Here is a 26,503-nt window from a genome sequence, read left to right on the forward strand (position 1 = left end):
TCTTCGATTTCTGAGCAGGCGCCTCTTCGATTTCTGAAGCTCCGTCGAGTGCAGATTTTTATAGGGGCTGACATTAAGTTCCAAAGCACACTTGAATCTCCACCAGTAGAAGCTTCATTCTTGCACTTCTAAGATCTTGATTTGTCCGACCTCTTCTCTCTTCAACACCTTTGAAAATGTCTGGCCCCTCCGACCGTCGTTTTGACTTGAACCTTGTTGAAGAGGCAGCCCCGCCTTCTCCAGACAACATATGGCGCCCATCCTTCGTCTCCCCTACTGGTCATCTTACCGTTGGGGATTCCGTGATGAAGAATGATATGACCGCTGCGGTGGTGGCCAGGAACCTTCTCACCCCCAAAGATAACAGACTACTTTCCAAACGGTCTGATGAGTTAGCTGTTAAGGATTCACTGGCTCTCAGTGTTCAGTGTGCAGGTTCTGTGTCTAATATGGCCCAACGCCTATTTGCTCGAACCCGCCAAGTTGAATCATTGGCGGCTGAAGTGATGAGTCTCAAACAGGAGATTAGAGGGCTCAAGCATGAGAATAAACAGTTGCACCGACTCGCACATGACTATGCTACAAACATGAAGAGGAAGCTTGACCAGATGAAGGAAACTGATGGTCAGGTTTTACTTGATCATCAGAGATTTGTGGGTTTGTTCCAAAGGCATTTATTGCCTTCGTCTTCTGGGGCTGTACCGCATAATGAAGCTCCGAATGATCAACCTCTGATGCCTCCTCCTTCTAGGGTTCTGTCCAGTACTGAGGCTCCAAATGATCCCCCTCCGGTGCCTTCTCTTTCTGGGGCTCTACCGACTGCTGAGACTTCTCCTAAGCAACCTTTGTGAAGGCTCCCTCTTGTGTGTTTATTTTGACTCATGTATATGTACATATTTGTAGCTTATCGGGGATATCAATAAATAAGCTTTCCTTCATTTCAACGTATTGTGTTAAATACACCAAAGCCTTCTTCGCTAAGTTCTTTGAATTTTCTTTTGTTGAAGCTTGTATGTTGAAGCTTTCTGAGTGGAGCATGTAGGTTGGGGTAGTGTTCCCTTAATTTCCCGAGTGAGGAAAACTTCTCGGTTAGAGACTTGGAAAATCCAAGTCACTGAGTGGGATCGGCTATATGAATCTTAGAATGCCATTGTGCTCGATCCTGAGTCATGTCCTTCGTTAGATCCAAGTACTCTAAGTCTTTTCTTAGAGTCTCTTCCAAAGTTTTCCTAGGTCTTCCTCTACCCCTTCGGCCTTGAACCTCTGTCCCATAGTCGCATCTTCTAATCGGAGCGTCAGTAGGCCTTCTTTGCACATGTCCAAACCACCGTAACCGATTTTCTCTCATCTTTCCTTCAATTTCGGCTACTCCTACTTTACCCCGGATATCCTCATTCCTAATCTTATCCTTTCTCGTGTGCCCACACATCCAACGAAGCATCCTCATCTCCGCTACACCCATTTTATGTACGTGTTGATGTTTCACTGCCCAACATTCTGTGCCATACAGCATCGCCGGCCTTATTGCCGTCCTATAAAATTTTCCCTTGAGCTTCAGTGGCATACGGCGGTCACACAACACGCCGGATGCACTCTTCCACTTCATCCATCCAGCTTGTATTCTGTGGTTGAGATCTCCATCTAATTCTCCGTTCTTTTGCAAGATAGATCCTAGGTAACGAAAACGGTCGCTCTTTGGTATTTCTTGATCTCCGATCCTCACCCCTAACTCGTTTTGGCCTCCATTTGCACTGAACTTGCACTCCATATATTCTGTCTTTGATCGGTTTAGGCGAAGACCTTTAGATTCCAACACTTCTCTCCAAAGGTTAAGCTTTGCATTTACCCCTTCCTGAGTTTCATCTATCAACACTATATCGTCTGCGAAAAGCATACACCAAGGAATATCATCTTGAATATGTCCTGTTAACTCATCCATTACCAACGCAAAAAGGTAAGGACTTAAGGATGAGCCTTGATGTAATCCTACAGTTATGGGAAAGCTTTCGGTTTGTCCTTCATGAGTTCTTACGGCAGTCTTTGCTCCTTCATACATATCCTTTATAGCTTGGATATATGCTACTCGTACTCCTTTCTTCTCTAAAATCCTCCAAAGAATGTCTCTTGGGACCCTATCATACGCTTTTTCCAAATCTATAAAGACCATGTGTAAATCCTTTTTCCCATCTCTATATCTTTCCATCAATCTTCGTAAGAGATAGATTGCCTCCATGGTTGAGCGGCCTGGCATGAACCCGAATTGGTTGTCCGAAACCCGTGTCTCTTGCCTCAATCTATGCTCAATGACTCTCTCCCAGAGCTTCATTGTATGACTCATTAGCTTAATACCCCTATAGTTCATGCAATTTTGTATGTCGCCCTTATTCTTGTAGATAGGCACCAAAGTGCTCGTTCGCCACTCATTTGGCATCTTCTTCGTTTTCAAAATCCTATTGAAAATGTCAGTGAGCCATGTTATACCTGTCTCTCCCAAAAGTTTCCACACTTCGATTGGTATATTGTCTGGGCCTATTGCTTTTTTATGCTTCATCTTCTTCAAAGCTACAACCACTTCTTCCTTCCGGATTCGACGATAAAAAGAGTAGTTTCTACACTCTTCTGAGTTACTCAACTCCCCTAAAGAAGCACTCATTTCATGTCGTTCATTGAAAAGATTATGAAAATAACCTCTCCATCTGTCTTTAACCGCGTTCTCTGTAGCAAGAACCTTTCCATCCTCATCCTTGATGCACCTCACTTGGTTTAGGTCCCTTGTCTTCTTTTCCCTTGCTCTAGATAGTTTATAGATATCCAACTCTCCTTCTTTGGTATCTAGTCGTTTATACATATCGTCGTAAGCCGCTAACTTAGCTTCTCTGACAGCTTTCTTCGCCTCTTGCTTCGCTTTTCTATACCTTTCACCATTTTCATCGGTCCTCTCCTTGTATAAGGCTTTACAACATTCCTTCTTAGCTTTCACCTTTGTTTGTACCTCCTCATTCCACCACCAAGATTCCTTTTGGTGTGGGGCAAAGCCCTTGGACTCTCCTAATACCTCTTTTGCTACTTTTCGGATACAACTATATAAATAATTATTTGCTTTTATACAATACATATTGTGAATTATTTGCAGCACATTTTTCTGGTCTTGTAACAACTTTAGACTTAAAACTAAGCATATCTTGAGGATAGTACCGCTTCTATTGCATGGTGGATGCGATATAACTTCTCCTCGTGCGTAAGCTTTTTATGAATTTCATTGTATATATCCAGCAACATCTGATAGCAGACTTTCATATACTCTGGTAGTTGATTCATGACTGAAACATCCTACCTGATCAAGTAATAATATAAACCAGTCGTGCGTAATTAGGTTAGATTTTGCTTTTGATCAGACGGTGATGTAAGGTAAGATAGTTTATATATAAGAGAATTTTAACTAACGATGTATTCATGCCTCTCAATAACTTCAGTAAAGAGCTCTAGTTCTTCATGTGTTCCATATGCATCATAAACGTCATCGATAGTGGATATAATAGCAGTAGCTTTGCATAATGTCCTCCTAGTCAGTAGCGGAGCCATGACTTTACTCCCTTTAAATTCAATTTTTTTTTACATAAAACCCATAATAATATATTTTTCTAATAAAAACCCGATCCGAACTACAATAATAAATTTAAAGCTACTTAATAAATATATATACCATTCAATTTCTTAACTATTATAAACAAAAAATCGAGATAGCATACACCAAAAATTGCAAAAAACAAACATTCAGAGATCAAATAATAGGACAAAACTTTTCAATGGTTATAAACGAAAAATCACGATTTAACGGTTATTTTAACTCCAATTTTGATGATTTTTTTACAGCTACACTCCTTGACCCTATACGAATACAATGAATGAATTCGATCTTCAATTTAAAATATTTACACTAGTGGATACCACAAAATCTTATGTGATACTTAATGAAAGTATAAATAAATTCTAAATGTTAGTGAATCTATTGTTTTGATGGGATAAGCATTCTCCGAAACTAGTTTCAATAAACTTGTTTGTATATACTTCGAGATCGCATATGCCAAAAATCGCAAAAAACAAACATTCAGAGATTAGCTAACTGGACAAAACTTTTCGATGATTATAAACGAAAAATCACGATTTAACGATTATTTTAACTCTGATTTTGATGATTGTTTACAACTACACTCCTTGACCCTATATGAATACAATGAATGAATTCGATCTTCAATTTAAAATATTTACACTAGTGGATATCATAAAATCTTATGTTATACTTAATGAAAGTATAAATAAACTCTAAGTGTTAGTGAATCTATTGTTTTGGTGGAATACACATTCTCATAAACTAGTTTCAACGATCCAACCGTCAATTTTGTTTGTATATACTTCAAGATCACATACGCCAAAAAAAAAAAAAAACATTCATATATCATGTAACGGGACAAAACTTTTCGACAAATATAAACGAAAAATCACGATTTAACGGTTATTTTAACTCTGATTTTGATAATTTTTTTACTGCTACACTCTTAACCCTATATAAATACAATGAATGAATTCAATCTACACTCTTAACCTTATATAAATACAATGAATGAATTCAATCTTCAATTTAAAATATTTACACTGGTGGATACCACAAAATCTTATGTGATATTTAATGAAAGTATAAATAAACTCTAAGTGTTAGTGAATCTATTGTTTTAATGGGATATGCATTCTCCGAAACTAGTTTCAACGATCCGACCGTCAAACTTGTTTGTATATACTTCGAGATTGTATACGCCAAAATTGCAAAAAGCAAACATTTAGAGATTAGCTAACCGAACAAAACTTTTCGACGGTTATAAACAAAAAATTACTATTTAACGGTTATTTTAACTTTGATTTTGCGTGACACATTTGTCCGTCGCGCAAAAAACCTTTGCGCAATGCGGTTGTTCCGTCGTGCAAACACCCTTTGCATGACGCATTGGTTGGTACGTCGCGCAAAAACCCTTTGTGCGACGCATTTGGTTCGTCGCGTAATTTTCTGGCTCCAAACCAGAATTTTACAGCAATTTTCTGGTACAATAATATATTTTTCTAACAAAAATCCGATTCGAACTACAATAATAAATTTAAAGCTACTTAATAAATATATATACCATTCAATTTCTTAAGTGTTATACGTACAAAATAAATAAATTTAAAGCTACTTAATAAATATATATAACATTCAATTTACAAGTTTATATTAATCTTCATCCGAACTACAATAATAACTATCGCTATCCTCACTACTATCATTTTCGGATTCCCATTCATCCTTATCTTCGTTTGCCTCTTCCGGTGCATTGTATCACGGCAGATCACCAAGATCAATTGAAATTGACTCTATTGGCATTTTGATTTCAGGAACTCCAATTACTTCAAACGGTTCTTGGACAACATTAGTATCCCAAAGTGTTTCTTCACCAATTTCTATCGAAGATGATAATTGTTGGTCAGCAACGTTGTCGTCGTTGTCATCATGAAATAGTGTTTGTGCAACGGTGAACCAAAACATCACGCAAAGGCCATTTGCGCGACATGGTTGGTCTGTCGTGCAATTTTTTGCCGCCAAATCAAGGCTTTTACTGCTTTTTCCCAACATTGCACAATGAAAGTACACATTCGTTGCGTTAAACCGTTTTGCTCAATGGAATGCTTTGTCGTGCAAAACTGTTTTGCTCGATGGAATGATTCGTCGTGCAAAGTTTCGTTGCCCAAAATGTCCTTGTGTGACACTTAGTTGTCAACGTTGTGCAAAATGTCCTTGCACAACATAATTTGCTCCGTCGCGCAAGTGTGCTTAAGTACTAGCGACAATTTTGGAGTGGAGGTTGAATACAAGCTTCCATGGCGGCTCCGTACAAATGGTGAAACTTATTGCCTTGGTTTTAAGCAAACTAAACGAAGCATTGGATTGAGAAGTAAAAAGGTAAAAGATTTGTTGAAGCATTGGTCTTTTTCTCCTTACGCAGTGCTGCAGGACGAATGAGACGACATGTCGTTCGTGGGCAGGCGCCATTATTAACGACTGAACGACAGCATGCAAGTGGGCAGCCCTTTGGTGTGAGGAGAAATGAGAGGAGGAGAAAAATGAGTGAGGAAGATTGGTGTGTAGAAAATGAAAATAATGATTTTGTAGTGAGTTGATCTTAAAAGTGAAAAATCAATTTAACATAGGGTGGCTTCGTCCATTTCAGATCGATCTAACGTTTAAGTTATAGTTATGTTAATAAACTGTAAGCGGTGCGGTTTAGTTTGTTTGAACTAAAATTAGAGATGAAATTAAATCAAACCAAACTGTTAGTGAGTAGTTGGTTTTGCTTGGTTTGACGATTTAGGAAGAATCTCAATACTGTTTCGGTTTTGTAATAATTAATTACTTGATTAGTTAAGATAAAAAACAAAAGAAAAACATATTGTACCATTATTAAACCGGAACATAGATATCCTCAATTTGTCTAAAGCAACCACGAGATGGTGGTTTAGTGGTAAATACCGGATTACATGACTTCCTTAAAACTAAAACTGGAGGTCTCGGATTCAAAACCCGTTGTTGGTCTGGAAGCTAGACTTGTAGTTAAGGGAGGCTGAAATGTCTCTGTGAGTCCCGGCCCCCGAAAGGGGTGGGGAAATTTGGAAAAGTAACCATATTTTAGACCCTATATAAAATTATAACCACCATTTTAGTTTTATGATAATTCTAACCAAAACTTGATGTAAAAGTACTAATATATCCTTAATATTAGAGTTTCTCGCAACAAAAACAAAACCTCTTTTAAACTCTCTCGCAACCATCTGGCTTCTCACCCTAAACCAAAAGAGCCCCGTTTGTCGATTTCTCATGGTTTTATGTTTAGTTTACCAGGTTATCTTCATTTTTTATGTTCTCTGATTACATTTGAATATCAATATCTACTCAGTATCTATATACATACATATATATATATATATATATATATATGTATATGGGTTTATATTGATTAAAAAGGAGTGTAGGAAATGGAGGGGTTCGAGAGTAGGGGTACTGGATAGTATTCAAGAGGCACCTCTTTTATGTTTCAAGATCTTAATTAATTGTTGTTTTTTCATGGTTAAGAGCAATGAGGATTTTTTTTGTCATTAAGGGTATATTAGTACTTTTACATCAAGTTTTGATTAGAATTATCATAAAACTAAAATAATGTCTATAATTCTATATTTGATCTAAAATATGGTTACTCTTCCAAATTTCCAAAGAAATGGATAACCGTGATTTGCCACTAATTTTTCCTATTTTAAAAAAAATAAAAAATTGTCTAAAGCGAAGAACCCCAATTCCCAAATAATCCTGAAATATGTGGGCTATCCAAACAACCAAATTCGCCACCCTACACACACCTCCAAGCTCACTTCTCGGGACCCACGCCTCACGACCGTTAGATTCACCAAGCATTAAACCCATTATACACATCGAACGGACATAAACGACCTACCGCCACCTACATAACCCAACCCACTTCTTCCTCGCTGAAAAAACCCTAAACCCTAACCCCCACGAATTTCAGCTCTCCTCCCCTCTCTCCACCGCCGATTCTGACGGTTCTAGAGAGAGAAAGTGAGGGTTCCACGGACAAAGCCGAAGCCCTGAACGCCGCCGTTTCGCGTTCTTCATGGCGCTCTACCTGCTCTACGAATCAGCTTCAGGCTACTCTCTGTTCCTCGCTCATGGCATCGACCAAATCGGGCAGAACACCGAGGCGGTCCGGAGCTCCATTTCGGATATCAACCGGTTCGGGAAGGTGGTCCAGCTCGCAGCTTTCGATCCATTCGAGTCGGCCCTCGACGCCCTTAACCAATGCAACTCAGTCTCTGAAGGTAAAGAATGAAAGCTTGTTTCTTTTAGGGTTTTTTATTTGATTATGTTTGTATTGATTACAATGATTAGGATTTTTTATTGGCTTTGTTTCTGTTTGAATATTAAGTTTGAACATTGTTCTGTAACTGTTTGTGTGATTGTTTTTCTGTTTGGTTGATGGGAAATTGAAGGAAAATAAGTTATGCATGTATTGGGCTGGCATTCAATTATCTACTGTTTTCGCTATCGATTATTGAGAAATGACGAAAATTTTGACCCAATTGAACCAGCTTCCTGCGTTTACATGAAAACTTGTGAAAACTTGCAAAAATATAAGATATTGGAGCCTTGTTGAGCTGCCTAGTTGTGTTAAGGTCCCCAAGTTCAATATGTTCCCTTCTCCCTTATGCTTCGGAAAACTTGCTAGTTTGTCTCGTAATGCATATGTGGAATTTCAATTGGGTTAGTAGATTGTACAATTTACTAATGTTGATAGTTGAAGTATAGTGTTGCCTCTCTTGATTTGCTTGGTGTGTTTAAATGAAGTTTACTCTTTTAATTTGGGTTGGTGAGGTTCCTTCAACACAAAGGGTTTTGCTTATTTGTTGTGGTTGCGTTTCAGGGGTTATGACTGATGAACTAAGAAAATTTTTGGAAAAAAATCTCCCAACAGTCAAGGAAGGTAAGAAGCCAAAGTTCAGTTTGGGAGTTTCCGAACCTAAGATCGGGTCACACATATTTGAAGAGACTAAAATTCCATGCCAAAGTAATGAGTTTGTCCTTGAGTTGATTCGTGGCGTCCGACTACATTTTACTACTCTTCTCAAGAGTCTAAAGGTTTGAATTCAACAAATCCTATTTCGTTGTATAATAAATTCATAGGTGTTCTTGTTTGCTATATTTTGTGGGTTTATGATGTAAAGACATTGCCTTTAGAATTTGTATCTTTCACTTTTTGATTTTCGTTCTTTCCTTACCCTAGCCTGGAGACTTAGAGAAAGCCCAGCTTGGTCTAGGGCACAGTTACAGCAGGGCCAAGGTCAAGTTCAATGTCAACCGAGTTGACAATATGGTGATTCAAGCAATCTTCCTTCTAGATACCCTTGATAAGGATATCAATTCCTTCTCCATGAGAGTCAGGTATGATACTGGCATTTGTGCACCTTCATATTCAAAGTTCAGTAATTTGAATTGGGATTTTACTGAAGATATAATATTTTTGTGTATTCTTGTTTATCCCTTCTCTGCAGAGAATGGTACTCTTGGCATTTTCCTGAATTGGTGAAGATCGTCAATGACAATTATCTCTATGCCAAAGTGTCAAAATATATTAAAGACAAGTCAACACTGTCTGAAGACAATCTATCAGATTTAACTGACCTTGTTGGAGACGAAGATAAGGCAAAGGAGATTATAGAAGCAGCCAAAGCCTCCATGGGTAGGATTCCATAATATATGCCTTTCATTTATCTGTTTCTCTATCAATTCATTCATTTTCCTTATTGTTATGTTTGTTTTAATTTTTTCACAGGGCAAGATTTGTCTCCACTTGACTTGATGAACGTTCAGCAATTTGCACAGAAGGTGATGGACCTAGCCGAGTACAGGAAAAGGCTTTATGACTATCTGGTTTCTAAAATGAATGACATTGCTCCCAATTTGGCCTCTTTAATTGGTGAAGTAGTTGGAGCGCGTTTGATTTCTCATGCTGGTAGTCTTACAAATTTGGCTAAATGCCCTTCTTCTACCCTTCAGATCCTAGGCGCAGAGAAGGCTCTCTTCAGGTAGTTTTACACTCACTTTCCCTCAAGATGTTACGTAAAAGTTGGTCCTGTATGACAAGAAACAAGTAAAAATGCCCTCTGGATTCATTTTAAGCCCTTTGGTTGACTCTTTTGTTCTTCTCCTCAGGGCACTAAAAACCAGGGGAAACACACCCAAATATGGACTGATATTCCATTCATCTTTTATTGGTCGAGCATCTGCACGGAACAAGGGCCGAATGGCTCGTTATCTTGCAAACAAGTGCTCTATTGCTTCTCGCATTGATTGCTTTGCAGGTGACTTTGAGCCTTCCTCATACAGTATTGGTTGTCTAGCTTTTCTTTTCTTGCGCAGCATGGTTTTTCCTGCATAAATAGTTTTGTTGCGACTTTCTGTGGTTCAGATAGTAGCACTACTGCTTTTGGGGAGAAACTTCGTGAACAAGTTGAGGAGCGACTTGACTTTTATGACAAGGGTGTTGCACCTCGCAAAAACATTGATGTCATGAAATCTGCAATTGAGAGTACTCAAAGCAAAGGTGTGTAACTAAGAGAGTATGGTCTTAAGAGTTTTTTACAGGACATCAATACAACCATCGGAATATATCGTATTTTTGGTCATGAATCTGTCAAATTATATTGTATGAGAACTGGGATCAACCTTTGATTTGACATAAAATGTTGGTAGACTTGCTTTCTGGCGTGTAACTTTGATAGTTTACTTGTATGTAATAGATACAGAGATGGAAACAGAAGAAGCTTCGGTGAAGAAAAGCAAGAAAAAGAAATCAAAATCTGTAGATAATGGTGATGCTATGGCTGTGGATGAACCAGCTGCCACTGCAAATGGAGATGCCGCTGAGGGTAAATCTGAAAAGAAGAAGAAGAAGAAGGACAAGAGAAAATTGGATCAGGAGGATCAAACCATGGAGGATGCGAATAATGGACATGCCGAGGAGGATGGAATGGCCAAGAAGAAGAAGAAGAAGAGCAAACAGGAGAATGGAGACGATCTACAGGCTCCCAGTGATGTCAAGAAGAAGAAGAAGAAATCTAAAAGTGAAGACAGTGACTAAATTACAACTAACGTTGTTCTTGGTACTCAAGGGGCTCGTGGATATCCCGGCTTGCTGCCATTATGTTGTTTTGACGATGTCTACGGTTTCCTTAGTAGGTTTTTATGTTATCAGCATAAACCATGTTCTAATGCTCTCTATGTAGTAGTAACCTTTCTAGTTGCACTCTTATCTTAAGTTGATAGAATATGAGTGTCGGTGTTTTTGCGGATTCTGTCTGTGAACTCAAAGATCTAGACGTGCAGTCAATAGAAATTGCAGTTGAACGTAGGTTTTTGACAATGATTTTGTTATATAAAGCTGTTTGTGTTTATGGTTATATGCTAGTGCTTATCATGCGATTCATTTGGTGCGAGAAGCAAAGCTCGAAAGCTCGATTCCTAGCTGCCACTGGAACTCTGCCGGAAGTTCAGCAGCTAGACGAGCTAGGAAGAGCAGACGAGCAACCGATGGAATTGATTTCACATGGTTTTGTTTGGTGAATGCATGACTCGACCTGTGTTTCTCAAGGTGCTGTTTATGTTTCAATATTTGCAATTCCTTGTCATTCAATCCTCATGGAACAATTTCTTTTAAAGAAGTTAAAGTGTTAAAATCAAAATTCTTCACTATTTTTTATTCTTTTTTTACATTTTCCATCTCTGGTTTTTCAAATTTTGACATTTTCTCTATATTTTACTAAGCTAATTAAGCAAATCATAATTTGACTTTACTTTTTAGTCTTATGTGTATTTGTAACCGAGAGTCACTGAATTCTCGATTACGGAATTTCTGTATATGATGATATGTAATATTGTATCAAGATGACTCATCGTGTATTTAGCTGCAATGCTATTTTTCCATTCATATTTTTTTGACTTTTTCTCTATATTTTACTAAGCTAATTAAGCAATCAAAATTTGACTTTGCTTTTGTCCTTTTGACTCCTTATTACAATAATGCCTATTTACCCATTCATAATTTCTTACTTCAAATTCATTTCCATTTGTTTTAAATATTATCTTATTCATGTCTGTTAGTATTTATTTGCATTTGTAACTGAGAGTCACTAAATTACAGCGAATGACGACATCTAATAAGATGACTCATCGTGTAGTTTGGGGCCATTTGCCCATTCAAAATTTCTTGTATTTCATTATCATAAACAAAAAAACAAAAGAAAATTATTATTTATTTCAAAGCAGAACCAAGGGACAGGGGTAAAAAGGTAATTCAACAGACCTAGGTAGGTAAAACGGCTGCTTGAGTTCGAAGCATTGGAGGGTCCGAAGTCCGAACAAAGTACAACCACCACCCCACACCTTAAACACACAACCCAACTCCCTCTCTCTCTCTCTCTCTCTCTCTCTCTCTCTGCGCACTCTTACCGTAAATCTAGAGAGAGAAAACCCTACCCTAAAACCACAGAGAAACAATCAGCCATGGCGGGCAGCTCCGCGGTAGCAGCGAACCTGGAAGATGTGCCCTCCGTCGATCTCATGACCGAGCTCCTCCGCCGCATGAAATGCTCCACCAAGGCCGACAAGCGCCTCATTCTCATCGGTGACTCTTTATTCTCCATTAAAGCTCTTATTTTTTGTTCTTCTGGCTCTCAATTTCGGGTCAAGTTTTGATTTTTAAGAACAACCCAGATCCGAGAATTGCATGCTTTTGTAGATTCAAAGTTTGGTGTTTTTTTTGTTTTTGCTAATTGATGTGTGAATTATTGTTCCAATTTCGGTTCTCAATCCTGACTGATCGGTTAGTGAGAAAATGTAGGAAAATCCCATCAAATGTTTGAAACAGATAGAAAATAACTAATGAAGAAGATAAGGTTGCTGAAAGTGGCTTGACTGATTTGGTTATTGCCCTTTTGCACTCGTGCTAATAAACCAAATATCGATTGGGGTTTCGGGATGTTTGATAGTTTGATTAAGATTGTTTTGTTTTGTTGTTTTTCTTAAGATGTAATAAGATAGGGTGCTCAATTGTCAATTCATATCCGGTTCTTTTTCTCTTGCCATTGTATTCTATATTATGCAGCGAAATGCTGAGACATTCGTTTCCAAAGGATGTCATGATGGCGAATTCTGGCATGCCGGCATGCCACCTGTTAGTACATTGCATACTCATGTAGGTATCCCTGTGTGTGTCAATATGTATGTTCTAGATTCAGATTTTACCCCCACCTTTGCCTCCTCGAGAAGGAAGATGGGGAAAAACTATGAGTTTTGGATGTCTTTACTTTGTTGCTTCTTTCGGTTATGATGCATGAAGGACCAATTTGGTTGATGCTTGAAGAATGTTCTTACAGTTAGCAGTATTTCTATTGAAGGAATTCTTCTTCCTTTCTTTTCTTGAATGTTTTCATGTGTGTAATCGTACAATTTGTATGGTACAGGCCCACCCGGATCAGGGAAAGGTACCCAATCACCTATAATTAAGGATGACTATTGCTTGTGCCACTTGGCTACTGGTGATATGTTGAGAGCCGCTGTTTCTGCTAAGACTCCTCTTGGGGTTAAAGCTAAAGAGGCTATGGATAAGGTGACTCCTTTTTATATGTTATTTTACCATGAATTTTTTTCTTTGGACTGTGTTCTTAACTCCTTATATCACGCAATAAATTTCTGATATGGTGTTATGTCACTCTATTCAGGGAGAGCTTGTTTCCGATGACTTGGTTGTTGGCATCATAGATGAAGCAATGAAGAAGCCTTCATGTCAGAAAGGTTTCATTCTTGATGGATTTCCAAGGACTGTGGTCCAAGCAGAGAAGGTCTGCATTCTTTGGCATCTGTGTATATGTTACAGTAGGTATATGTTCAAAAGTATCTTGTGTTTGTGTGCCCTTGCGCTCTAAAGAAAGGTTATATTTCTTTGAATGCAGCTAGATGAGATGCTGAAAAAGCAGGGAGCTAAGATTGATAAGGTGCTCAACTTTGCAGTTGATGATGCAATCTTGGAAGAGAGGATTACTGGTCGCTGGATACACCCATCCAGTGGTAGATCCTACCACACGAAATTTGCGCCACCCAAGGCACCTGGTGTTGATGATGTAAGGGGGCAATATCTTTCCTTTTGGTATTAGAAAAACATTGTGCATCCAAAAATATTAGAAGAGAGACGGGCAAGGATATTTGGCTAAAAAGGAAAACAGCATAATGTCGGATGTAACAATCAAGTGATTTAAAAATATTAGTAGCTAGTGTTATGTTAATTTGTTTGTATCATACTCTGCACGAGCTTCAATTATCTTTGGAAAAGTTGTGCTGAATAAGCATATGCTTCCCTTGCTCCTTGTTTTGTTCAAGGTAACTGGAGAACCTTTGATTCAACGTAAGGATGATACTGCAGCAGTTCTCAAGTCAAGGCTGGAAGCATTTCACAAGCAAACTGAACCGGTATGGCTTCTTCCTTACATTTGGGGAGGCAATAATTATGTGTTTTTTCTTTTTGAGGTGTCTTTTTTTACTTGTATGTTCTCCGTAGAACTGTAGCAAGTTGTCTATGATAATCTAAAGACCTGAGGCAGTATGTGCTTGAAATGTCTCATGGTTGTGCAGCGATATTTTAACCATTGTTTCTGAACTGATACTTCTGCGAATTGTTATATTATTTGTTCCGGTGCAAAATCCTCCCCGTCGCTGTTTTTTTATTTTAGTGTTGGATATTTTTTTTTTCAAATTGCTTGTTTATTACACCATTTCATGTTTCGTATGTTTTCGTTTTGCTTCTCATTATTTTCTGTAACGGGGCTCGTTATTTTGATGTGCAGGTTATTGGCTATTATTCCCAGAAAGGCATTGTTGCCAATCTTCAAGCGGAGAAACCTCCTCAAGAGGTCACTTCCGAGGTTCATAAAGTGCTCTCGTCGTAGAACAGGGTCCCCTTGCCCCTTGGCTTGGATAATTTATCCAAAAGTCCTAGTTCTTTTTTTGTTCATTTGTTTTCTGACATACAATTGAATCCGCCGATTCTGCGCATGTTTTGTTGAATTTTATATTGATAGTACCGGCTGCTGTCAACTCTTGAGAGTTTAATGAGAGGAGTAACTTGTGAAATAAGAATTATGAATTTTAGTGGCAGTTTAGTTTTGTTCATTACTTTGCTGCAGTGCTACCTCTATTTTGTCGTGCGATGTTTTTCTCTATGTGCTGTCGCTTGTACTGCGAAGATTGCCGCTGACATAGTGCAATGCTTTTCTCAATGTGCTGTTGCTCGATTAAACCGGACAGAGAAATGCGAAGGAGGAGACACTCTCAAAGTTGAACTCTTCATAAACTTTTTGACACCCTGCAGTTTAGTGCTAATTCCTGTGCGAGCGCTATAAAACATTGTGCAAAAACACAAGGTGGTAGAGAGTTCAAAGAGTCTCCTTGCGATTTTTCAACCGTACAAAATGGAATTTCTTAAAGTCGGATTTTGATGAATTAGTGTTGGGTTGAAGTTGAACTCTAAGTGTTGTGTAGACCGATAAGGCCTAGCTGGCATAGCGGGAGGAGAGGGTTTCTCACATTGGGTACAGGTACACAACAGTGGCGGTAGTATCACTGCAACGTGAGAAAGTTAAAACACATAGCATAGCATAACATCATGTTATTGGTTAAACTTGCAATACGGCCGGTATTGCGTCCCTGGTGATGGTAAAATTCGTGACTTCGGCCTAATGCCAATAAGTCCAGCACTGCATGATACATTGCTAACCATCTTTACACACTGATGGTCAAACACGCCACGAGCAACTAGCAAACTCCTCGTATGAACTTCCAAGGACGACGAAGACTGGAGGACCATAGACCTACGCGTCTACTTTAATCTTTGCATCCAGATGAGTGAACTCCTGGAAGAAGGCTTTGAAATGCTCGTATGAATGCTTCACATCATCAACAGCACACATTTCTCGTATGCTGTGCATCGACAGCTGTGGTGCACCTACATCAACTGTTCGTATTCCCACTCCACTTGCCAGAATGGGACCGATGGTCGAACCGCATGCCATGTCATTACGAACTACAAAGTCCTGCATTTGAAGCAAACTCTATGATATTAATCAAATTATTTGTATCACATCAGCTCTCTCGCCGTAGATTGACATTAACAGAAAGTGTGCTCGGTTTCAGTTATTTAACTTTCACAGCTAGAATACAAATCGTAGGGAGAGGCTGACCTGGACAGGAAGGCTGTGATTCCTTGCTATCTCCCTGAATATTAATGCAGTGACGGCATTGGTTGCGTAGCGTTGATTTGCATTGTGTTTGATCACAAGGCCCCCATGCAACTTGGGTTGGTGATTCTCTTCGTGTTTGTCCTGAATTAGATCCCTCGGTTAATATTGAGCAAAAGTAACAGCACTGAGAAAATTGTTAGTACATTGAACAAACATACCATATAATTAGGATGTAAGGCATGTGCCATGTCAGCAGATACAAGAAAGCTCCTCTGAATAGCTTTCTCGAGCAGCTTGGGAAACGAGAAAAAAAAAAACAGTGCAGTGTATAAAAAACAAACTTTCCTGATGAAAACATAGTTACTAGGGTAAGTCTTCAATAGTCCGGCTTTATATCCATTAGATTGACAAGTAAGCTAGTATTTCTTCAATACATTCCAGACCGTTTATTTTCCGCACTACTGAGTAGTCTGGACTATTAAAGAAAAACTGTAGTTACCAAATCCAATAGGGACAATACCATACAATTTGACATCAAAGAGTCACTACCTTAGAATCTGTGGTGAAGGAGCTTGTAATTCGTGAAAGAGTATTCAACATGGCTGGAGACCCAGCGCCCTGGGCAGAATCAGATCCGACCTCCTCATGATCAAACAAAGCCACCATTCTAACACCAGACTCATCTTCAAGGTTGCTATCAGAAGATGTTGCATCTATCAATGCCTGGAAGTAAGCAATAAAGTAAGAAATAAGAATCAGCTGCTCCATATTGCAACAACATAGTACAATATACTTTAACGTAATACCTTCGTACCCAGTGCACAAGGCTCCTGCTTTACGCAGGGTCTGGGAGAGGTGAATGTCGGCTAGCCTTACCCCCATTTATGGAGAGGCTGCTCCCAAGTCTCGAACCCGAGACCTACCGCTCATGGGCGAAGGCACTTGCCATCGCACCAAGTGCGACCTCTATACTTTAACGTAATACCAAACCAAAAAAAAAAAATATACGAAAGCATACGGGTAGTATACAGTAGAGAAGAGAACTAACCTACAACTGGAATCTTGACAGAAAGATAAAGCCTTAACAAACTTTAAAAAAGTTTCTTACCTTAAGAGAACAAAATGACATGCAAAGATTATCAAGCCTTCCTGAGAAAATAAATTCTTTTGCGGCACCAGCTATTATGCTTGGTTGAGTATCACATGCTTGCAATTCAAAATCAGATATATGTTCCGGTTCACATCCAAGCTGATCTGCAAGTAGCTGGAAGAAAGAAAGAGAAAATCACTATAATATTATAATCACCATAACAGCATACCCAAAGTTGAAACTGTACTCTTGTGCACCTACAGCACTCGGCTAGCGCGCAACCCCGCCCCGTTATGTTATTTTAGAATTGAACTTATTGCTGGGATCTAAATGAGTAATAGTTGTCTTATCATCTGCTAATTTGTTCATGTATATGAAATCAACCAAAAGGCCAACTGATTCTCCAAGGTCAAATAGAAAGCCTAGGTTCAAGAATTACTGACCTGTAGTAGAAGTGAGTGATGCTTCGATGCAATTGAGGTTGTTTTCTCATTGGATTTCTTCCCATCATTCTGAGCATCACTATTAGCCCCACCATCTTCAGCAACCACTTTATTGAGCTCGGCCTACATAAAAAGTTTTTTTTTTTTTGGTAAAAGAAAGCACAAGTGAATAGGAAGGAAGGAAAATTGACAATTCTATGATAAACTATGCAAGAAAATTCAGTAGTTACTCCACTTTCAGATACTAAATACCATCCTCGTTAGATCTAATGAGCATGGGTATAACAACGTATATGATGTGATTCCAAGATTACCTTGACTGCCGTTGCCAAGACGGGAAGAAGATGCGTCTGTGCATTCACCTTGAATGCATCTTTAACATCCCTGCCAAAGGACGATGAAAATATACTTGAAAGTGAGAAAGCAGAAATAATTTAGCTAAAGAAAAAGAATCACTAATGCATATTAATTTCAGTATCAGTCATGCATCATAGCGTGATTACCTGTCTAAGTGAATTGCCAGAGTAGGGATCCGCATTATGGGCTCCTCAATTCTAACAAGTTTATGTGAATACGAAACAGAGCCATCCTTTTCTTCTGTCACTATCACCCTGCCTGCAATCGTCAAGTCACGGTCGAACCATGTATGCCACAAGCCACTACCATAAGTTTGGACACCCACTTCCAAGAACCCGCCTTTAGCAACCTGCACAAGCCGTCCATATTCCAAAACCGTTCAAATTTTTCCACACCATATCCATTTGTTAATTGTGATCATTTCAGGCTTATCAGCTCCTTTTCGTAACAATCAAATTCAAATTCAAACAAATCGAGACAATACCTTGGAAACCGGTTTCAATTTGAGACAAGGACTATCAGTATGAGCACCAACCATATGAAATCCGTTTCCAGCAACATACCTATACATAAGCATACCCCATACACATTTTAGCTTTCCGAATAATTAAACCCGAAAAGATCAAAACTTTCAACTCCATCACCTCTCCCATGAATTTCTCGACATCAAACGAAGCTTAAATCAATGAAAACAAACAAGCAGGCTCGATTTAAAAGCGCTAAACAATGAAAAAAACTGAGCGTACTTTTTTCCGATTGCGAAAGCAACAATGGTGGAGTAATTCCTGGTGAAGAAATACTTTTTACCAGTTTCCAATTTCCAATCCTCCCTCTCCAAAACTTGCTCGTACCCCGCGCTTCGCAGCAGCTTCTTCGCCTCGTCTGCAGAAGAAATCGAACCAGATAACAAACAATTACCAAAAGCAACGAACTTTGGATTGAAATTAAGCAAATAAGGGGATTTGGGTTTTTACCGACGGCGTGGAAGGCGGTGGGGGCGGCGTTTAGGAAGCTGATGAGATCAGAGACGACGGAGTTTGGTTCTTGCTTTGCCATATCCGCTGTGCTGGGCTGAGCCGACTCAGTAACGCGCTCTCTAAGTCTCCTAGTGATATAGTTCTTGTTCAGTGGATCGTTCTGACTCTGCGTGCGAATTTATTTGTTGAATCCCGGCAACCAGAATCGGTTTGCGTGCGAATTTATTTGCTGAATCCCGGCAACCCGAATCTGTTCGCGTGATTTATAAAACTTTAAACGGTTCATATTATAAATAATTCTAGGAATATCGCTTTTACACCGAATCAATTAAAACCAAGAAGAAAATATCGGTAATATCGGAAATATCGGTAGTCCGAAAATACAGAAATATCGATAGAAATATCGGGATAATATCGATATCGATAAAAATTACATGGAAACCACGGAAATTGTAAGAAAAACTTGGAAATTTTTATTGAAACTTTGCAAGATGTTTATTTAGTCAATTATCTATTAGTTTATCACAAAAAATTGGAAGGAAATGCATTGCATGATGGATTTAACTGATTTAAGTTGATTATATAGCGAGCTGTCAAACATTGTGAATGTAGAAAATATGTAGTAATTAATGAAAGAAGTTTAAACACACCATAATCATTTATATATAATGAATTAGTACAATATTTTACACTTTATACATTGTATGGTAAGATACATGAGTGACTTAGTACCACATAGTGTTCATATGAGGTTCAAAATTTTCACTATCTTCATCATCTCTATTTGTAGAGTAAGTGTATTGTGAAGAGTAGTCAGCAACCATGGCAATGGTTTTCAAGAACCAAAACCCAAAAGTCAATAGGAAACCGAATACTTCGGTATTTTTCAGGATTACCAAACAAATGGGATTTGGAAACCAATCCCATATCGAAAATTTCGGTATTTTTCGGGATGGGATTCCCGAACTTCAGGATGGTTTTGGTTTGGGATTTTTCGGTTTGGGTTTGGGACTTTTTCGGTTTGGTTTGGGATTTTCGGGAATTTTTTCCAGCCCTATCATGTAAGTGACCAAATAAAAAATAGAAAAATTAAAAACCACATGCCATTGACTAAGTAATTAATTGACACAATTTAAAATATAATACCACAAAAAATTTGGAATATGTGCAAATTTGTTTCTTGTAAAAAGAATTCAAAACAAAACAATATATATAAATATAGTAGCATATCATCACAACAACATAAGTGATATGGTGGTTAAGGCGTTAAGGAGTCAAATGGTAGGCGGTTCGAATCCCTTTAGTCTCAAAATTGAGACTTTTCAGAAAATTTTAAGAATTTTTGGATGTCATATCGCGATATTATCGATAATATATTTTGACGAAAACTCATTAGATATTCATTAAAATATCGGTAACTCAAAAAAACGATTCGCCGATATTTTCGATATTTAAATCCTTGATTAAAACTAACATTTAGTCCCACTATAAAAACACATGAATGAAATTGATAAAAATATTATAAATCATCTATCTATTTGTTAGAATAAATTAACTAAATAATCTTAGTTTTAATTCGTTTTTTATATAGATTTTTTACAATGTGATTCATAATATGAATAGTTTTAATTATAAGCACAAAACTCTGTGATTCAAACATAAAAAATTTTGAGCAGAAGTTCCTACTCATATTTGAGTAGCCAAGCATTGTTCGTGCAAATTTACCCAAACTGACCAACCCAAAGTTGTGGTGTCACTGTTGCTCACGCGGGTGTGAATAGTTAACAAATGATAAGTTGTGAGACTGTCAGTCGTTTGTAATTTTAAAAAGAATTATGAGTACTACGGTCTAATAGTATTCTTCTTTGCTTAGAAATGAGAGGTCTTAGGTTCGAGTCTCGTAAATGGCGAATTTGATACCAAATTAGGCTGTTCATAGTGTGGCTTAGCCGAACCCCACTCTTCCTAGTGTAAAAATATCAATGTACTAAAAAAAAAGAATTATGAGCATTTGAGTAATGATTTGACCAATAATTATTTACGTTGTGCTTTTAATTCAATAAAGTAGAAGATCCAATTGGTATTTCCCGCGGTGTGTGAATGATTGTTAATATCACATATTAACCAGGCGACTGTTGATAACTTATAATTAAAAGAATTATCAGTTTTTGATATTGTAACTTTTTGTATGCTTGTGTAATATTTGGATCAATTTAACTATGAACCATCCAAATTGCCAACGACGCATCTTAAAGTTAGAAATAAGAAAACTTTGGGCATCAAAGATAATGGAAATGAGTGACATGGGATCCATATGAAGAATCATATAAAGCAACAAAAGCACTTCGTACTAAATATATGACATATGCTAGGTAAATTCGCCTAAAAAGCGAGCCTCAAGCCACTCGCTGGACGCATGTTCTGTATACCTTAACAATTAACATTCATGTTTGGGCTCGCTAAAATTTAAAAAAAAAAAAATGTTAAACTTGTTCTCACTCTTCTAACTTCTCGTCTCCCCAACAGATGAACTCAAACAATCTCTCTCTTTTCTTCTCTGCCATTCCAACACGACGTCTATAGATTCTTCAAAGAAATAGAGAATTTAATTTTTGAACTTGCTTCTTGATGGAAATGTACAATTTTTTATGAGTAAATTACACAGTAACCCCTCAGGTTTGAGGTCTTGCACAAACCCATATAACATTTTTAAAACATTTCACTTTTATACCTCACATATCATTTTATTTCAACATAATACTTTCGTTACATTTTTCATCAATTAATCCGTTAAGTGTTGACGTGGCTATCAAATGTGTGCCACGTGGCAATTTTTTTTTAAAAATAACCTAAATCTTCTAAATAAATATTTAAAAAAAAAAAAAAAAACTGAAACCTTCCCTCATCCTCCTCTCTTCTCCCCGCAACCCCCAAACCCATATCCCCCATCTTCATCTTCTTGCCTGCAACCTAGAAAGAAAAAAAAAAACCCAGGTTCGTGAGGTGGAATCGGGTGCGAGGGTGGGTGCAGGGGGAAGATGAATTGGGTTGTTGTTGTTGGGTTTTTTTTTTTTTTTTTTTTTTTTTTTTTTTTTTTTTTCTTTTCCGGGTTGCAGGAGGGGTTTTGGGGGAAGAAGATGAACATGGAGGAAGGAGAAGGGGGAGGGAAGGTGAGTGCGGGTGCGGGGAGAAGACGAACTGGTTGCAGGATTGGGGATCTGGGAAGGAAGGGTCGCGGGTTGGAGGGGTGTGTTCTGGTTTTGGGGTGGGGGACGCGGGTTGGGGGTTGTGTTCTGGTTTTGGGGTGGGGGACGCGGGTGGGGTGGGGTGGGGGGGGGTACAGGGGTGGTTTATTTTAGTTTTATTTTATTTTATTTATTTATTTAGAAGATTTAGGTTTTTTTTTTAAATTAAATTTTTTTGCCACCTGACATACATTTGGCAGCCACGTCAGCACTTAACGAATTATGGATGAAAAATGTAACGGAAGTATTATTTTGAAATAAAATGGTACGTGAGGTATGAAAGTGAAATGTGTTAAAGATGTTGTATGAGTTTGTGCAAGACCTCAAACCTGAGAGGTTACTGTGTAATTTACCTAATTTTTATTTTAATTCTCTGTGAGAATCTGCATCCACCACCTAAAACGCTCAATCTCTGCAAACCGACTGGAATTTTTACAATTGTTGCCTGTGGGTTCATTGGGCCGGAAAGATGAGACATGGTAGAGAAGAAGAGAGAGAAAGATTGTTTAAGTTCATCGACATGGGCGGAGCCATGAAAGGATCATAATGGTCTCGAGCCTACCTGGCATTTTTTCACACAAAAAATTAGAATTATTCTTATAATTTTCAAAGATTTTTCTTAGGATTAGGGCTCCAACTGGAATTTTTTCTTTATTATTTTCACTGGGTTTGATTTGAGTCTGGTGTCTCTTTTGTAGTTAACTAGCAACACTGTGAGTTTTGCAGAACTTAGGTGATCAGAAGAGAGAGAGTAGGTGAGATAGTTGGTTTTTATTTTTATATTTGCTTTATTCTCCTTCTCATTCCTTCCATCTTCCGCTTGCCATTTACAAGAACTTTAAATTGTATCTGAGTCATGATACTAGGCATGAGAGTTGAGTTGAGGAAAACAATGACAAGAACGACGTTACACCAAACCCAAATAATGGTGGTCGTAGCTTAGGACACGACACAACCTAATTTTTCTTATATCAAGAGAGTATTTTAGGGTGAGATTTTTAGGCTCCTCCTGAGCTACTGTTCATCGGGTTGGGGAGACGAGAGGTTGGAGGAGAGAGAGACCAACTTTAACATTTTTATTTAGTAGACCTAAACAGGAATATTAATTGCTGAGTAGAAAAAACACGCGTCTAGTAAGTTGCTTGAAACTCACTTTTAAGACAAGTCTGCCAAGCATATTTCTATATATAGAAAGAGAGATATAGGACATACATGAGAATTTGTGAAATTTTAAACTTAGTACACAACTCTTTACTCTAAAATTTTGATAAAAGTAATAAAGAATTTACAACTTAAGTGATTGAAAGCGCTTGTTCCTGTATTCAAATTTCCTACCGCAATATTACTTGTATTAATGAATTAGAAACTCTGAGTCGCCCTTGATTCCATTTACTATATGTTGTCTTTCTAGTCACTCATTCTATTCCATCAAAACCATCTTTGTCTTTTTCTTTCTCCTTTTCTTTTTTTTATCACTTGCCAAACAAAGCATAAATTAAAATGCATTTAAATCATCTCTTGTTAATATACATCTCTCCAAAAGTCGAATACATAATTTGTAGTTAATCACACTCGGAAAATATGGATAACTACTAACCTAAATCACAGTTTTGCTTTTGCCAACAGCCCAAGTATTAGCAAAACTACTATTACAAGAGGCACTTTTGAGCTAACCTGCTTTTTATTTTCCCGGGAAAACCAAACGGAATAACCGTCGACTTCATGATTGTGTACAATTACCATAAAACCCTCTCGTGGGTTCATTTTACTGAGCTAATTTTGCAATAAATCAAGGACAAATCGGACATTTACGAAGGTTCAAGAATCAAGAACTATATAGCCTTACACAACAAGCTTCTCGGTGCTTTCTTTCATTTCTTCTCTTACAATCTTTCAAACTCCTCACTTTCCCCCCCCCCCCTCTCTCTCTCTCTCTCTCTCTCTCTCTCTCTTTCTCTCTCTCTCTCTCTAAAAACCCAAAATTTACAGAAAACAGAGCTTCTTCCAAAACCCCAATTACAGAGAAGCACCACTCTGTAATTTCCATGGCGAAAGCAAGAAACTTGAAGGCTTCCACATTCACCACAAACCCACCACCGCCGCCGCCATTCTTCCACCTACTTCCATTCACTCCGCTCACCGCCTTCCTCTTCTCCCCGAAAACCCTCCGCCACCGAAACCCGATGCTCTGCAGCAACAGCAAGCACCCATTAGCCGTCCCAATCTTCTACCTCTCCCTCCTATTTTCCATCACTTTCTTGGGAATTTCCTTTCTCACCCTCGTCCCCTCATACCCTCCTCTCCTCCCCTGTTCCCATTTCTCCTCTCCAACTCCTTCTCCCACTTCTCCAGTTTCTGCCACCAAAGGAGAGGAAGATAATGACCGGCCGAGCCTGTCAACCAGTGCAATGGTACCGCTGCCTGCTCGCGGGGCTTTCGGGAACCTTTCAGAGGCGGAAAGGGAGTTCTGGCAGCAGCCCAGAGGTGAAAATTACCGGCCCTGCTTGGATTTCAGCCTCGGGTATCGGAGAATCTCTCCCAGGATTTCTGAGGAGAAAAGGAGGTTCTTGGTGGTGGTGGCGTCAGGAGGTTTGAACCAGCAGAGGAATCAGATTGTTGATGCTGTCGTCATTGCAAGAATTCTTGGAGCTGCATTGGTTGTTCCAGTATTGCAGATCAATCTGATTTGGGGAGACGAAAGGTTTGCCATATGCGTTTTTTTTTTCCTAATTTTTAAATCATGTTTTGATGTTGTTCTTGGTCCGTTTTGGTCAATTTGGTTATGTTAAAACATGATTTCTAGATTCTGGTACCAAAATTGGACATTGATTTTGTTCGATTCTTCGTGTTTAGCAAGAAAGTCATTGTTTTCGCATAAAAAATAAGCATAAAACAAGCGGCTTTGGAATCATCTACTAGTATTTTAATAGGGGTTGATTCTGTCGAATGCTTGTGCTGATCGGTTTGTTTTTATTGAATTTGCAGTGAGTTCTCGGACATTTTCGATGTGGCACATTTCAAAAGGACTTTACAAGCTGATGTACGAATTGTATCGTCTCTTCCCTCCACACATTTGATGTCAAGACAGACAATCGAAAACAAGATTCCGCACGACGTTACTCCACAGTGGATCCATAGCAGATTCTACAATCAAGTACGGAACATCTCTCATATTAATTATTACCAGTCTTCGGGTTGAGATATGAACTGAACTAAGAAAGAAAATAATTTTCCTACTTTGTTTTTGATGTTTATGCAGCTGAGGAGAGAAGGCCTTCTTGTGTTAAAGGGGTTGGATTCTAAGCTCTCCAAGAATCTCCCCCCTGATCTGCAGAAGCTTCGGTGTAAGGTACGTTACGAACTTAACCACCGTCATCAGATATTTGTACATAATGTAAGTTCATGTTGTCATTGATCCCATTTTGTGTTTACATTTCAGGTAGCTTTTCATGCATTAAGGTTTGCAGCACCAATTCGAGAACTTGGAAATCGACTTACAAAGAGAATGTGGATTGAGGGTCCTTACATTGCACTCCATCTCCGGCTAGAGAAGGATGTGTGGGTCAGAACTGGATGTCTCACTGGTTTAGGCCCCGAATACGATGATGTGGTCACCAATGTTCGGGAGTCTCAACCCGAATACCTCACTGGACGGTTAAACATGAGCTACACCCAGCGGAAACTTGCTGGACTTTGCCCCCTAAATGCTTTAGAAATAGCAAGGTATGTATAGGAGTAGAAATGCAGAGTTGTAATTTCATAGTTTTATTTTTGCACCATGGTTGAAGTTGGATGTTTAATGCAGGTTTCTGAAAGCTTTAGGCGCACCAAGAGGTGCACGGATATACAGCGCAGGAGGCGAGGCATTTGGAGGCAGCAGGGCTCTGCAGCCACTTGTGGACGAGTTTCCAAATTTGGTGACAAAGGAGATGTTGGCGCGAGATGGAGAACTCTCTCCATACATGAACAAGGCTTCAGCTCTGGCTGCCATTGACTACACCGTGTCTCTGAGCAGTGATGTCTTTGTTCCATCGCATGGTGGAAACATGGGCCGAGCAATGCAGGTAAGCACTCAAAACTTTCTTTATTCTGATAGTTCGAAGTAAAATTAACTTTAAATCATTACGTTTGATCAAATGCTCTCGATTTAAGTTGCATTTTTGACATGGCAGGGTCACCGTGCCTATGTAGGACACAGAAAGTTTATAAAGCCGAACAAGCGAGCAATGCTGCCTCTTTTTGAAGACAGCTCCATCGGTGATGCAGAGTTTGGAAGCATCATGAGAGGGTTGCATAGGAAGTCTCAGGGGCAGCCGGAGCCAAGGGGTTACAGGAGAAACCGAGATGTGATTGCATATCCTGTGCCTGAGTGCATGTGTAAACACAGTACAGGCATTTTCTAGTGCCATTAGAGAAACATTAGGAACTCTATATAGGACTCAAATTTTCTGGTTCATTGATTGTGGGAGTTTTATTCCAATTTATAGGAATCGAACTCAAAATTCTGGC

General features: G+C 38.6%; 4 protein-coding genes across 4 annotated transcripts; 3 read left to right on the top strand and 1 right to left on the bottom strand.

Annotated features, from left to right (window-relative positions):
* The first annotated feature begins 7,367 nt into the window (after window positions 1–7,367).
* On the top strand, window positions 7,368–11,052 carry LOC103455020 (nucleolar protein 56-like). The gene is made up of 8 exons (XM_008394613.4): window positions 7,368–7,914; window positions 8,517–8,731; window positions 8,877–9,034; window positions 9,145–9,332; window positions 9,426–9,678; window positions 9,806–9,954; window positions 10,062–10,196; window positions 10,393–11,052. Exons 1-8 carry the CDS (start codon window positions 7,710–7,712, stop codon window positions 10,731–10,733), a joined length of 1,644 nt encoding a protein of 547 aa, XP_008392835.3. The 5' UTR covers window positions 7,368–7,709; the 3' UTR covers window positions 10,734–11,052.
* An 858-nt stretch (window positions 11,053–11,910) lies between these two features.
* On the top strand, window positions 11,911–14,800 carry LOC103415174 (adenylate kinase 4). Its single transcript, XM_008353524.3, has 6 exons — window positions 11,911–12,275; window positions 13,114–13,259; window positions 13,372–13,491; window positions 13,603–13,770; window positions 14,027–14,116; window positions 14,491–14,800. The coding sequence occupies exons 1-6, from the start codon at window positions 12,155–12,157 to the stop codon at window positions 14,590–14,592; spliced, it is 747 nt and encodes a 248-aa protein (XP_008351746.1). The 5' UTR covers window positions 11,911–12,154; the 3' UTR covers window positions 14,593–14,800.
* Window positions 14,801–15,241: 441 nt separating this feature from the next.
* LOC103455017 (probable aspartyl aminopeptidase) lies at window positions 15,242–19,084 on the bottom strand. The gene is made up of 11 exons (XM_008394611.4): window positions 18,747–19,084; window positions 18,519–18,654; window positions 18,257–18,335; window positions 17,919–18,121; window positions 17,730–17,799; window positions 17,416–17,538; window positions 16,991–17,146; window positions 16,432–16,605; window positions 16,101–16,175; window positions 15,883–16,023; window positions 15,242–15,735 (listed from the first exon to the last, which is right to left on the bottom strand). The coding sequence occupies exons 1-11, from the start codon at window positions 18,826–18,828 to the stop codon at window positions 15,514–15,516; spliced, it is 1,461 nt and encodes a 486-aa protein (XP_008392833.3). The 5' UTR covers window positions 18,829–19,084; the 3' UTR covers window positions 15,242–15,513.
* Window positions 19,085–23,963: 4,879 nt separating this feature from the next.
* Window positions 23,964–26,450, top strand: LOC103455135 (O-fucosyltransferase 37-like). Its single transcript, XM_008394734.4, has 6 exons — window positions 23,964–24,695; window positions 24,980–25,148; window positions 25,254–25,343; window positions 25,434–25,717; window positions 25,800–26,058; window positions 26,167–26,450. Exons 1-6 carry the CDS (start codon window positions 24,040–24,042, stop codon window positions 26,395–26,397), a joined length of 1,689 nt encoding a protein of 562 aa, XP_008392956.3. The 5' UTR covers window positions 23,964–24,039; the 3' UTR covers window positions 26,398–26,450.
* The last annotated feature ends 53 nt before the right edge of the window (window positions 26,451–26,503 follow it).

The sequence above is a fragment of the Malus domestica genome, chromosome 14 (assembly GCF_042453785.1).
Source record: "Malus domestica chromosome 14, GDT2T_hap1".
NCBI lineage: Eukaryota > Viridiplantae > Streptophyta > Magnoliopsida > Rosales > Rosaceae > Malus > Malus domestica.